General features: G+C 41.0%; 1 protein-coding gene across 4 annotated transcripts in view; it reads right to left on the bottom strand.

Moving 5' to 3' along the window:
• Positions 1-14,412, bottom strand: part of PROM1 (prominin 1) — a 101,204-nt gene that overhangs the window by 46,092 nt on the left and 40,700 nt on the right. For all 4 annotated transcript variants that reach the window (XM_031437020.2, XM_031436992.2, XM_064487895.1 and 1 more), the window contains exons 4-5: positions 9,780-9,985; positions 1,901-2,021 (exon numbers count right to left, since the gene is read on the bottom strand). In XM_031437020.2, the coding sequence (XP_031292880.2) occupies positions 1,901-2,021; positions 9,780-9,985 (327 nt within the window). The remainder of the gene's footprint in view (positions 1-1,900; positions 2,022-9,779; positions 9,986-14,412) is intronic.

Here is a 14,412-nt window from a genome sequence, read left to right as displayed (position 1 = left end):
ATACGACTGAATCACTGCTGTACACCAGAAATTAACACATTATAGATCAACTATATTTCAATTTTAAAAAAAAAAAGAGATTTAAAGGGAAAAATTATCCTGAATCAGAACATTTTTATAGGAAAGTGGGTTCTCAGAGATACTTCTCCTATCTGACTCCCAGACTTCTTCAAAATACTCAAAGCTTATTGTCTTAAGAAATATGGTTTATTATTTCTCATGGTCCTGTGGATGGGCTATGTGGATTGCCTGGTTGGGGCCAGTGTGGCTGGGGATAAACGGACCCCTCTCTCTATGTGGCTTCTCCCCCCAAGGCCTGCCGGGTGTTTTCACGTAGCGGCCCCTGCAACGAGAGGACAAGAGTGGACCCTGCAAGGCTTCTGGCAGCCTAAGGTCAAAACTAGCACAAGGTCATGTCCGCTGCATTCTTTTGGTCAAAGAATCAGGTCAGAGGCACAGCCCAGATTCAAGGGGTTGCAAACAGATCCACGTCTTGAAGGGAGGAGAGACTGCAAAGAATTCGAGGCCATTAGAAACCTACCACCTTAGCATCATTTTGTTCAGCAGTTACCGCTGATCTGGCCTCTGCTGGGGACACTTGCTCTTCCGTCTACTAGGTCTTAGCGGATCTGCTTCCCCGCAGCCTCTGCAACTTCGGGTATCACCACTTTTAAATAAAATAACTACTGCCAACCTTCTCGGTGCATCATGATTTACTTTTTCATTTCTCCAATTACTAGAGGAAAGCTGAATCTCTTATTGTGTTTGGGACCAGCTATATTTCCTCTGTGAATCGACTACTGACATTCTTTGCCCAGTTTCTTATAGATTTGTCAGAGCGCTTTCTTATACTTTGAACCAGATAAATTTCCCCCAAAGTCATAACAATTTACTCTCCTTCTGAGATTAGGAAAGCAATTCCAAAGTTCACCAGCCGTGACTGCTGCGTGTATGACTTTGCCAACTTTTTAGGGGGAACGTTTTACTTTGGAGTCGTTAGGATGATAGGTGGAAAATATGAACTTTTATTCGCAGGCTGGGAAAATGAAGCGTCCCTCTCTGCACAGGCTATGAAACTATTAATAAAACTAGCTTCTCTAATCTCAGTATTAAAGAAAGCTTGCACGCTTTGCTATTTTAGTTCCAACCACATATTAAAAAACTAGCGCCATATTTAACATGTTGGCATTTTTGTAGAATGTGTTCAATTTGGAAGAACACATCCCTGTGTGAGGAGGCCCAGGGATTCCGGCAGGCTCTTACTAGTGACTCTGATAAGACAGCATCTTTGTCTCCGCATGTAGGTTCCCACACGCTCAGCAGCATGTTTGGGCTGCTTTCTGCTGAGATATTTTTAAAAACAAGGTTCTGAATAGGCAGGGCATCAACATATTTCTGGGATACAGAAAAAGGATGCCCTCAAGCCACCCTGTCCCCTTCCCCAAAGACAGCTTGTGTCTGTGTGTCTCCTTCCCAAGGAAGTTTACACATGTATATAGGTATTAGCAAGTAAGTGTTCACAAAACAGAAAAAAAGATCTAAAAACAAAGTAATACTTCAATAAATAAGTAAATACACAAATAAATAACAATAAAATCTTAAAAATCATGAGACCCTTAAAATGGTTAAGTACTTTTATAATACGTACTATATGTTATACCTTAATAAAATAAAGAAATAAAATATAATAAAAACATAAATTCAGAAATTATGCTTTTATACTCTTTTGAAAATCACTTGCTAGGCCTTTATTTCTTCATCTGCAAAATTAAGAGACAGCATCCATCTGCATTGATTCATTAGGTTTCCAGAAGGTCTGAATGAGATTCCAAATATATGCAGGAACTCCAAAAGGCCCCAGACACAGAGCATCACAGGATAATCAGACCGTGGTCCTTACCCCTGGAGTGGTGTTCAGGAGCGTTCTCAAGTCGTTGAAATTGCTTTCTGCCAATTTCTGAGTCTTTCTGAGGTGAATCCTCATGTGGTGGCTTGCCACAAAACCATAGGTGATGCCAATGCTGCGGGGAGAGCAGAGGAGAAGGGACAGCGTTTACTGAGGGCGCAGCGAACCTGTGGCCAGGTTCAGAGCAGCCCCAGGGCCCGGGGTTGGGGGGGGGGGTCTTCCTGCGCAGAGGCCCCTCCTCCCCAAGCCCAGCCCTGCCACTGCCACAACCTTCCTGCCACAGAACCATAATCCACGCACCAGCCAATGTGACCCACGGAACAGGACTCCATCCTCTCAGAGAACACCCACATCCGTTCAAGAGACATTGTTCTGTTAAATACAAGCCTTATAAACCGAACAATGTTCACGATCAGTTATGGCGGAAACAGAAGTCACAAAGGTTACAGAGCAGCGTGTGGAATACAGTCCCATTTCTGTACAGATGGGAACACAGGTGCACACCCTCCACGCAGCACACACACAAACCCCACACGCGTAGCTCTGCTTCCCTCACAGAAGACTCTCAGCAAAAACACCCAAATGTTTTGTAAATAAGTTCCTTTGCCTTTTGTTTTTTTTTAGATTCACAGACATAGAAAATAAACTTATGGTTGGAAGGCAGGAAGGGGATGGGAAGAGACAAATTGGGAATTCAAGATTTGCAGACATTAACTAATATATATAAAATAGATCAACAAGTTCATACTCTATAGCACAGAGAACTATATTCAATATCTTATAGTAACTTATGGTGAAAAAGAATATGAAAACAAATACCTGTATGTTCATGTATGACTGAAGCATTATGCTGTATGCCAGAAGTTGACACAGCATTGTAAACTGACTATACTTCTAAAAAATAAATATACACAAAAAATCCATTTCCGTTACTGAAAAAAAAAAAAAAAACCCAAATGATAAGAATGGTTTGGGCTTTCTAACGTTTTCAGTTAATATAATTGTCTGTTATTACTGTATCGTCCAGATTGAAAAGAAACATGAATTAATCTTGCATTAAAATGCTACATAAGAAGCCACACACAGCAAAGTACATACTGTGTCATTCTAGCTCACGTGAAATACAGAATCAAACACAACTCTGATGCTAAACGCCAGTGGTTATACTTGGGGAGGGGTGGATCGCTGTGCTCACTTCACGGAAATTCATACCTATGTATTTATGATATGAACACTTCTTTCCATATAAAATATACTTTGGAAAAGAGTTTCAAAAACACTACATGAAAGGCATCCTGCATGCAAAGTTCTACATGAAAATAAAAAACATTTTTTGAACCATCTGAAATGTCTACATTTAATCTTAAGGGCTCTTAATGTTGACTAATTACCAACAATTCACTGACTTCAATTAATTTGATCGACTGGTTTGTTTTTATGTCAAAGCCTTTAAACATTAAAAAGTTACATTTAAAATTGCTAATTGCCAAGCCCCCCCTCATTGGATTTAGCCTCTAGATGGCAGCAGGGACTCACATAAACTCAACACATAGGCTGTAGATGTTACCTGAGAAGTTAATAACAAAATTTAGTTTGCAACAAATTGTTAGTTTATAACCACTCAATGATTGGTGTCAATATGTTTTTAGAAAAATGTTTTGCAAATAAGAAACTTTAGGGAAAATAATTCTGATGCAGAATATGAATACTTTTGCATCTTCACCAAAAGCAACATCTTAGGCAGTATGCATTCATATATTTACAAGTAGGGTGGCCAAGTGTCCATTTTTGCACCAAAGGTCCCATGTTCCCAGGAAACCTCTCAGTCTTGGGTAAATGAGGAATCATTCACCCCAGTTTCGGTAATGAGTTATTCCAAGGAGTTCATTGCTGTTCTCATAAAAACATACTTTCCCTCAGCAGTATTACACAAGTGCTTTGGGTTTTCCAAACTAATCCTAAAAAGTCTATTACACAATGGTGAACAATATTTCTTATGGTTAACAAGTTGCAGTGGGACGTGTACTAGGGTAGAAACAGGAGACTTGGGTTCTAGTGCCACTAACTTACACTGTGTGAGCCTGAGAAAGTCACTTTCCCTCTGAGTTTCCCTGGCATCACAAAGCTAGAAACTCGATTAGATCAGTGCTTCTCAAACTGCAAAGAGGGGTATGGATGTTCACAAGGTATCTACGATTATTTTAAAAGTTTGGGTGTCAAGGACCACCTTTAAAAATTGCCATTTAGAATGACCACCTTGGAATACATTTTTGTCAGTCTTAAAGGTCTGCATCGGTATTTATGAGGTTGACATTACACCAGAGCAATGAGTTATTAAATGATACATTCATGCGAAATGAGGCCAAATGACCCAAAACAATGAGTTTGGTGTAGTGTCAACAGTAGGGAGGAAAGGCTGAGTCACAGCAATGTGCCTGGAGCTTTATTTACCACGCCAAATCTCAAACATTCCATACCATGCCAAGTCAGGATCGCCACCTGACCAGAAGATTTCACACTGGGACTCTTGTTCTCCTCCCCATCACGTCCAAATTATTCGTCATTCATCATGCTCCAGACTCATTTTGTCACATAAGAAGTCAAAGTGAACTTGGGAAGCAAACAGCAGGCCCAAGTCCACCTGGATGGGAGAACGCCTAGCCATGAACTCCTAGAGGGCGCGCCTGAAGTTCTGATGGGATATTTCTCACTTCGTCTCTTATTTTGTCTTTATTTTCACCTATGTTTAACTGCTCTAAAAGAAAGGTTGACTGCTTCTTTGTCAACTTTGGGTACTGAGGGTCTCTTGTTCATGGTGGGTGATCAGTGAATGTGGGTTTAAGGACTGGGCTTTGTTTCATTTGATCCATTTAGAAGATTAGCCATATGTTCGGAGTGTCCAAGTCAGAAACTGTCTTTGTTCCTTTATTGAATTAATGCCTTTACTCAAAAGATCATCAATCAGTAAAATAAATGAACAGCATCACAGCGCTGCAAAACAACACTGAATTTCAATGCAACATAGTTAAAAAGACCCACATTTCTGCTACCCAGTTATGAATCCAATTAAAATGAAAGCATAGATCATTAAAAAAAAAACTGTACTAAACAGAATTCTGGGATAGAATTCAGCAACTTTCAAAGCTGATTTTCAAACCCATAGCTCATTGTAAATTTTACATTTAAATTAAAGATGGGAACATCAAAAGCCCACAGAGGCAGGCAGAAAGCATGGAGGGCACAGTGTAGGGTACCGACCTTTGGGAGCTGGGGGAGCAAAGATAGGGTGCGCCAGATGTTCTGCAACTCCAGCAAGTGCCACCTCGATGGAAGACCAGTATTGCCGGATCTTCCAATTATTTACAAAAATCTGGGAGTCTGGATTTGTATGTAAAATCTCCCATTTTCATTTTTAAATTTTTTTTCCTGTTTTTAAATATTAGCAACAAATCAAAGAAAAAAATTTTAAATACTACACAAATTGATGGTCTCCATTTATAATCTCAAATTTAACACTGCTATTTACACACAAATAGAAAATGAAAAAGTTATGCTTTTTGTTGCTGTTGATTTAGACATTCCCTATTATTTGATGCTCTTTAAAGCAAAAAAAAAAATCATGTGAATTAATGTTTTTGGGTTTTTTTTAAACAACTACCAATCAACTCTTAGGATATGAGGATGAAAGAAATTCACCTCACACAAAAAGTGAATAAAATTTCAATCAAATGATAATCAAACTACTTTCAGCTCTCTCACATTTGACAGAAAAGCCTTCAAGTTTAATGCAGGACAACAAAATTTCCTGGAAAATTTTAGCAGAAGACAGGACTTTTTTTATGATATATTAGCACTACATCTTCTATATTTTATATGGACGGACCAATTTGCTCTCATATACACTTAGAAGTAAATATTTAAAGTTTTTAAAGAGTATAGCTAAACCTTTAAAATTTGTAGCAATTTGTTCTACCAATTTCTACTGACAATGAAATTAGCCAATAAGAGCCAAATAAATTTCAGTGTGTAACTGGTCTCTTACTTTTTAAAAATAATTTTTCAATTTGAGTATCGATTTTAAATAACTAGCCCTCTCATTAAGAAAGTCTCATGATTTTCAAGGCATACTGGCTCAATTTCTTTGCTAGAAGCTTGTGGCCACCAAGCCAGGAATTGATATCACATCCTAACAACAAAAATAAATGAACTTTGAAAACAGCCGTCTTCCTAAAATGACCAGGATTCAATTTTCACTACAGTAATTAGTAAAAGCTGACTTACCGCACTTGGAAACTTAGAAACACCTCTGTACTGGAGAAATAAAGGCATGCATGGCTTCTCCTTTTCACTGTTGCTTATAACCTTTATGAAATTCTGAAAAATGCAGTGATGACAGGTGCAAAGGAAAGTTGGCTTTTTCTGGAGTAAGACACATCTGTGTAAACCATCCACAGCGAGATGTGGAAATGTAATCTTCTGCTGATGGTCAAACAGGCTTACACAAACACATGTCAATGTCTGTGGAATTAAACATTCCACAGCTTGCCTTTGGAAAAGCCCAGAGAGAACACGACCACATATATTCTACATATAGGGAAGCTTTCTCCTTAACATCTATGCCTTTCTTAATTAAAAAAATTTTTTTTTAATTTTTAAAGAAAACAGAACGTATGAAATGTTAGAGTACTCAAGACTCATTTAAAAGCCAACCTCATTTTTAATTCTAACATTTAGTGTACAGCCACAAATTGGAACTGAGCCTGATTAAAAGGCAAGTGGACTACTGTGGGCTTCTGAGCGGAGTTTTAAAAAATCATATACAAAGATTATTTGTCAACAGAATCCAATCTCTGCTGAGGTCAACATAAGCCGGAGGTTAACACCTCCTTTTCTTCCTCTTTCTGCCTTCTGGTTTTGTTGGCATTCCTTCCCCTCTTATTTTATCTAATCTTCTGATGTGGGGACGTAACTTTCTTCTCCTTTCTATCTAATCATAATAGAGAAATCCTTGCTTTCGCCTAGTCTTTACTCTCACTGGCTAGTTTTGATTACTTGCAAACAACACACAGACATTATTTCAACTCATGATTTGAAGATACTTGCAAACCAGTAAGTGTTCAAGAAGGAAGACATCAAAATAGCTACTTAAATTTGAAAGCTTCAAGGCAAAGAAGTTTAAACTTCTAGTCTGAATTTGAAGTAAACAAAACAGTCTCAAATACTCCTCTTATTTAGGCCTATTTATAATTCATATATAAATTCAGTGTTCTGTGTGAAATAAATTAGTTGTAAATGTGTCACTTAGCCTCAAATGGTTGATCAAATTTGGTTTAATTATACTGAAATTTAAAATTGTGATATTAATTAATAAGTTTTACTTGGTTGGGGGAAAATATCTTAACTGAATGTGTTGGAGGTTACAGACTCACATCTGTGTATGTAAGAAAATTTAAGAATTTTCTAAATTAAAATATACTCAGGAGAAAAAACTTATCTAAATTTGTTTGATGGGTCTCAGTTCTCAAGAATAAAAAATACATACAGCATTCAAGTTTCTTTCTGACATTGAAGCTTTCATATATTTTGGTATCTAAAACCTAATAAAAATAATGCAGTCAGTTCCAGGTGAACTATAACGCGTATATTGCATAATTATATGTAATGTGAATAAAAATCCAGTTTAAAAATAGAAGCCCAATACAGGACATATGCTCCACTAAAATAAATAACCCTCAAAGCCTATTATTATATATGTGAACATTTATTTGGGTAAATAAGTAACTACATGCAATAAAGACTTTTCCTGAAATTACATCACATGCATTTATATCAAGTGAAAACTATTAACTTGTTAAGTAAGTAATCATGCTGACAAGAACCCCTAAGGGCAAGTCTTTTCAAATGACACTTTGTCACTTGAGCCTCATCTTTGATGTCCATGGTGTACAAGGAGGGAGAGGCATGGCTGTCCAAGTCTTTGGATGCATGAAGGATGTAAGTTTCAGGCTTAAAGGAAATGCACAAGGGGCTTTGGGCTATACCTGACATTTCTCTGGCGGTTGGGGAGAAGGTAATTACTCCTCTGTGCATTCCTGAAAACATTTCAAATGCAAAGCAGAGAGAGAGGGGACATCTGGAATTACCATCAACCTGATCCTAAGCTGCTTTGCAGAATGCAAAGTGAAGAAACAGATTCAAATTATGTACGGAGAGACAGAGGTAGAGGCACATAGGGAAACAGGAGTTGGGGTGGTGGGTAGAGAGAGAGACACTCACATCCCAATCTTGCAGAGAAAACACACACAACAAAGCTCCCTGGTGGTCAAACAAGGGTGCGTGAAATGAGCTAACACTCAGTTGTAATTTGTTAAAGAGCATATTGTTAAGGTCTATTATTTGACTATTTTCAGCAGAAGTTATGCCCTTGTTCAAAAAATGACTTCCCTGGAATCAGCGGCAGTGCATTAGCTTCTGCTTTCTGAGGAGATTTTTTCGGTTGTTCAGGGTTAATTTTTAGTGCACCTAATTCAGCAGGTAATGCTGAGCATGGTAGGTCATCTAAAAGAGACGACCACCAGTTTCCTTCCCAGAGGTCGGACCGCCGCGTTGCCAGGGTCCTGGCAATCTTTCCACATGTGCTCTGTGCAAATGTAAGAAAGTGCTTGTGCCCTGACTTCTTTGTTTTCAATCACTGACGCCGTGTTCTACACAGGGTCTGCCACCTGCTTGTCTCACTGCATCTCACTTGGGGACTGTTTTATATCAGCAAATCTAGAGCTGGCCAGTGCTCTCTCCCCTGGGTAAACTGCATGCCGCTGAATGGTCCCCCTGACAGCATACATCTTACCAGGCCCCTACTGGCGGCCACACTTAAAGACTCTTCCTCTTGAGTTTGCAGCTAGAGCTTTAGAACTTTAAATTGTTCTGTTCAATTCTGTTTTCTGCTTAAACTCCCCAATATCAGTTATTTAGCAACTTGAAAAATCTTCCTCACGGCTACTGAGAAATGCGGTAGAGACACCTCAGGGAAGAGGCTGACTGCCTCTCCTCGCTGTCTCTGTGTCTCCTTAAGGCATTATTCATGTCATAGGCACTTTTTTTTCCCCTGGATTTGACACATCAGTTGAATGAATGAGGAAATGTGAAGAGAGGACCAAATATCCCAACCAGAGGGCCAGTACCATGACGCAAACTCCTCAACCAAGGAACCTGATTTGGACCCAACTTAATATCCTTGTCCTAAAAGCCGGGCACGTCCCATCTGTCACTCAACTGGAAAACTTTTGGCAGCAGTAGGAGCTGCAGAAGAAACACCATGAAGCGTACTCCAGGCTTCAAGAGAGGATTTCAGCTTAATCGCAAATTCTAGAAGACTGGGTATATGATGAGAAAATTAATTCCATTCTACAATATTCTCAATTTGCCAAATTCAGGGACTCTACCCGTCCTTCAAGACACCTACGATGTACAAACCAACTAGCAAATACTTGCTCTGCCCTCCTGCCTGCTGCCTGGCTCTAGGGAGCTACTCAGAGGAGGGGGTGCCGTTCTGGGAGGTGAACGCTTTCTGCGGCCAGAGGTGTATCAGGATGTCTTCAAATGAAAAACTACCAAAGGGCTGGCTCATCACATAAGCTAGAGCAGCTTGGTTACAACGCTAACTTCTGCTTAAAAGTGACATATTTTTGAGCTGTCCTGGGCAAGCATCTCTGTCCTCTCTTTTCTGTTTTGGGGTTTTTTTTAGTTTTTAGTTTTGTTTTTGTTTTTTTTTTTTGGTGGTTGTTGTTTCAAACTCATGGGCTTAACAGTTAAAACACGAGACATTTCTCATTGACCTAAAACACCATCAGCTGTTGTCCAAGATTCTACTTGCCTTATAAATATACAAATCACCAAGAGGGAGACTGCAAAGTATTTCCTAAGGTAGGTGCCATTTTTCTTCTGTCGCTGGTGCATTTCTCCACCACACTTGTTACAGCAACGACACACGCTAAAGAAAAACCCCACCAGGGGCATCAAGATAATGAACAGCAATCCCAGGGCAGCACAGGTAATAATTCCGATCTCATAGTAGATAATCTGCAAGTCAAACAAAAGAAACAGCACATGCTGTAACACAAAATCACACGTAGAACATTCCACAGGGTACACATTTCATGCTTTTTAACCTATTTGCCATCATGAGTTAAATTGTAAGGAGTGTGTGTGTGTATGTGTGTGTGCATCCATTCTGAAGATCCTTCTTGAAACAGAGGAAGCAGACATTTGAGTTATCAGAACATGGGACCAAGCCATTACTAAATTCTTTCAACTTCCAGGAAAATATCCAAATGCAAGGCCAAGCTGCAAGTGAATTTCAGCCTCAAAGGTATTTTGTTTAAATGGCATGACAAATTTTGGCAGGAATACTTGCATAATGAATAACCTACACCAAGGGTGCTTTTCACCAGATAGAACTAATAGTCATCATTAAGGATTCAAAGCAGTTTGGACTGGATCAATTAATGATAAATTCATAGTTAGTTGCAAAAGAGTCTGGAATATATCTACATTTAGGAAAAAGGCTCAGACTTTCCGAATCAGACATGTGAATCACAGGTGACTCAGTTTCCCCATCCATACACTGGGAATAATAATATATACTTTGTAAGGTCACGGTGAACGTTACAGATAATCTGTGATTAGCAATAACGTACCAAGTACCTGGCACGGAGCAGATGCTTAATAAGTGAGGCTGCGCTCGGCAGCCTGTCTCAGATCGTTCCTAGGTTCCTAGGTTCCTAGGAACTGGCCCAATTGCTAGATACAATCACATGACCTAAACATATTTTCCTGGCTTTATTCCAGGATAAAAAAAAATTAATGCAACTGGATAAAACTTGTTCTTGTTCCAATCCATGTCTGCAGTTACTCACATTTTCATAAAGCAAGACATTTTTAAAGAATGATAGGAAATTACAGGTTGGCAGTTTGCAGCTATGGGCCAGCTAGATAGCAATATGTTCTGAAGCCAAGCTGAGCAAAGCGAAACAAAGCCCAAGGCTCGTTGCTAGAAGCACATGTGATGTCTTGGGAGAGAGCACTGAACTTAGAGTCAGAAGGCCTAATTAAATCCCAGCAGCGGGCTTCTCATTCTCTAAACTGCGAAGCGCTGCATTGCTAGCACTAATGTCACAGGCATATTGCAAAGGACAGCTAATTAAATAATGTAATGTGTCAGCAATTAGCCAACTTCCCAGCACGCAGCAAATATTCGATCAATATTAGCTAACTCTGTGGGCAAATGCTTGTAAGTATTAAGCCAGGTGCACATGGCCCTTGAGTATTATCTACTCCCATATTAAGGTTAAAATGCTAAAAAAAAAAAAAAAAAAAGGGAGAAAAAAAGTGATTAAATTTTTGCCACCTTCATCACTTACACACTCTTCCTTAAACTCAGCCCGACACTGCGGCCACGAAGAGTCACTATTTGCTGGTGCGTAACCCGGCCTTGAGGACTCACATCACTGGCTAATAGAGAAACCAACCCCAGACACTCCAAACTCTTACTTAGTTTGCTTTCATTTCTCAGCAAATATTCTAAATCGTTACTTAAAAAAAAAACAAAACTGTTACTATTTTAAAAGGAATTTAAAATCCTTTCTGAAGCCCGAGACACTGAACCCAAACCCAGAAGAGAAAGGTGTATTAAAACGTTTTAAATGTGCTCTTTAGCTCCAAATGCAAATTTTATGTTTTATGTACAACTTTCCCAATGTTTCTGACTAAATATGAGGTCAAACAGAGTCAGGAACAAGGTACGTCATTTCCAGAGTCCCCGTCTAGGCTGAAGTCTGGCCAAGGTCTGGCAAGGACCTCAGTTATTTCCTGATATACCAAGATCTCCGGAGGCCTTTGTGGACTGTGTTGAAGAGATCAAGATTTAAATTTGCCGAGATGGGTGGCTATTCTTTCATGAACCACTAAAGCTGAAATAGAAGATGAAAGATGATGGAAGAAACAAAAGAGAAACAAGTAATTTTAAAACCATCACAGTGGAGAGGACAGTGACCAGAGCATTCAGGCCAAAGCATCACACCACTCGTGGGCTTTAGACAGAGCGACGTGAAACAGCGGCCAGGACTTTACCTTCAGAGTCAGGACTACGTTTTCTGGCTGTAGAAGTCAAAGCCGTTGTGCCCGCAGAGGCAGCATGCAGTGAGAAAACAGAAAAGTTACTGGAGTGATCAACCACCACGAAGAACATTAATACCCGACACAGAGAAAATCAAGGGGGAGAGGACACCAGACAAGAATGTGAAAGGAGTGTTCATCAGAGAAACGGTGCTGCAGGTGGAGTCAAGTTCTAAGGCTCACGTTTGAATTCACATTTGGATTCCTTGAAAGGTCCTTAATCATATGCTAATCAGTCATGGACCAGGGAATGGGAGGGAGAGCTACAAATGCTTAATGCACTAACCACATGGTCTCTGTAAAAGAGAATCAGCGGCTGCCTAGAACCCCAGAGCCCAAGGCACCACCTTCCAAGTGCCCTTTCCAATATGAAGCTCTGATGGGGCATTCCCCTGCTGAATAGCATCCCAGGGGCTCCCACCACGTGGAATTCACACTCCTCCACGTGGGCCTCTGCTGCCCGGCTGCACGTCCTGTTCTTCTTGACCAGTCTAGTCCCCAGGAAGCGTCATGCTCTCTCCCCTTCTTCACTCTGGGCTCCCTCCTGCCACCTCCTCACCCAGAACATTATTCCCATCACTGCTCCCCTGATGAAACTCAAGTCTAAGTTTGGACGTTGCTTCTTCCAGCAAGTCTGTCTTGATAACCATGTCTGAGTTTGCTGTAAATCCTTCCTTCATGGAGTCCTACACTTGTCCCTTCATGGCACTCACCTGACTTAGGGTGACGGCTCCCTTGTGGCCGATTCCTGAGCCTGCTGCAGCCCCAGGGGAGGGAGAACTGTGACAGTCACACTCCCCGCTCTTTCCCGGGCACCCACCAGGGGCTTGGCAGATGACAGTTGCCCAATTGCAATCAGATACACTAGTGAATTGAGGGACAGTGCTCCAATTAATCTCCCATTACCACTCCCCCGGGAACCTTTTGAGCAGTATCAATAACCAGCCGACCCTGACCAACTACATAGGAGTCTCTGGGGGACAGGTCTTGGCATGGTTAAAATGCGACTCTGAGCCTGAGTTACCATGGCGACAGAATGAGGGGCGATGCATGTTCTGTGCATTATTCTGTTCTCAGCACTTGGCATGTACTATTTAACATATATTAGGTGGAAGTGTCTGCCGGAGTAAAGCTCAATCAGTAATAATAATAGTAATAATAACGCACGTCAGCATCATCTTCAGCCCTAAACTCCCGGGAGCCTCAGACAATGACGCGGTCAGGGACTATCTCGTACTGCTTCCTGTCTCAATGCTTTCTGAGATCCCAAAAGATACCTCCCTTACTGGGGGGAGGAGAGTGTGTTCTTACACACTTACTTACACACTTAAAGCAGCTTACCCTCTAGGAGGGCAGGAAACAAGGAACCAAGGCATGTGTCTTTCACAAACGTGTAGGGTGAGTTCCAAACATGGCGAACCCACCTGGAAAAAGCAGCGGGGCTGTGTCCCAAGCCCTGTGCCTGCCCCCGACGAAGCTCCACCTGGAACGATGGCCTGCCATTTACTACGTGCCGAATCCCTACCCCATGACTTGCAGCACGAGTGAGGTTGGGCAAAGCAGCCTTTATCAGAACTTCTTATATGATGTGTATCTCTCTCTGGGCTGCCCCCCGGCTCTACTGTGTCAGTCGTCTAGGGCTGCCGTAACAAGTACCACTCACTTGGTGGCTTAAACAACAGAAGTTTATTTTCTCACAGTCCTGGAGGCCGGAAAGTCTAAGATCAAGGTGTTGACCGGGTTAGTTTCTAAGACCTCTCCCCTTGGCTTGCAGGTGGCCATCTGCTTCCTATGTCTTCAGATGCTCTTTTCTCTGTGTGTGTGTCCTAATTGCCTCTTCTTGTAAGGATCCCAGTCAGAGTGGATTAATGACCCCATTTTAACTTCATTACTCCTCTAAAGACCTCATCTCTAAATGCAATCCCATTCTGAGGTACAGAGGATTAGGACGTCAACATACGCGTTTTGGGCACAGTTCAGCCCATGACATCCACGCATCTACATGTCTTACCCCACTGCCTCCTTTCACCAGCCGCAGATTCTTGGATAAAGACCATCCTTCCACACATCTGCACCCCTACCATGCATGGCCTCCAGTGAGTACTCCCTTAATACTGATTAAATGAATACATTACACAAAAGAGAGAAAATGGGAGTAGAAGAGGCCCAGAATCCTGAAGTACTACTTCTCACACTCAGCTGAAGTGGAGGAAGCGGGTGGGTCTGGGAAAAGGAGTCCCATTTCCCTTCCAAAGTCAGGCCCACCCCTTGGAACAAGAGGTCTGTACGGCTGACTGCTTCCTAACTTCCTCATGAGGAAAGCTCATAAAAAG

This window comes from Camelus dromedarius, chromosome 1, assembly GCF_036321535.1.
Source record: "Camelus dromedarius isolate mCamDro1 chromosome 1, mCamDro1.pat, whole genome shotgun sequence".
Classification (NCBI taxonomy): Eukaryota; Metazoa; Chordata; class Mammalia; order Artiodactyla; family Camelidae; genus Camelus; species Camelus dromedarius.
Note: the sequence above shows the minus strand (reverse complement) of the source record. Positions and strands in the feature narration are given on the sequence as shown.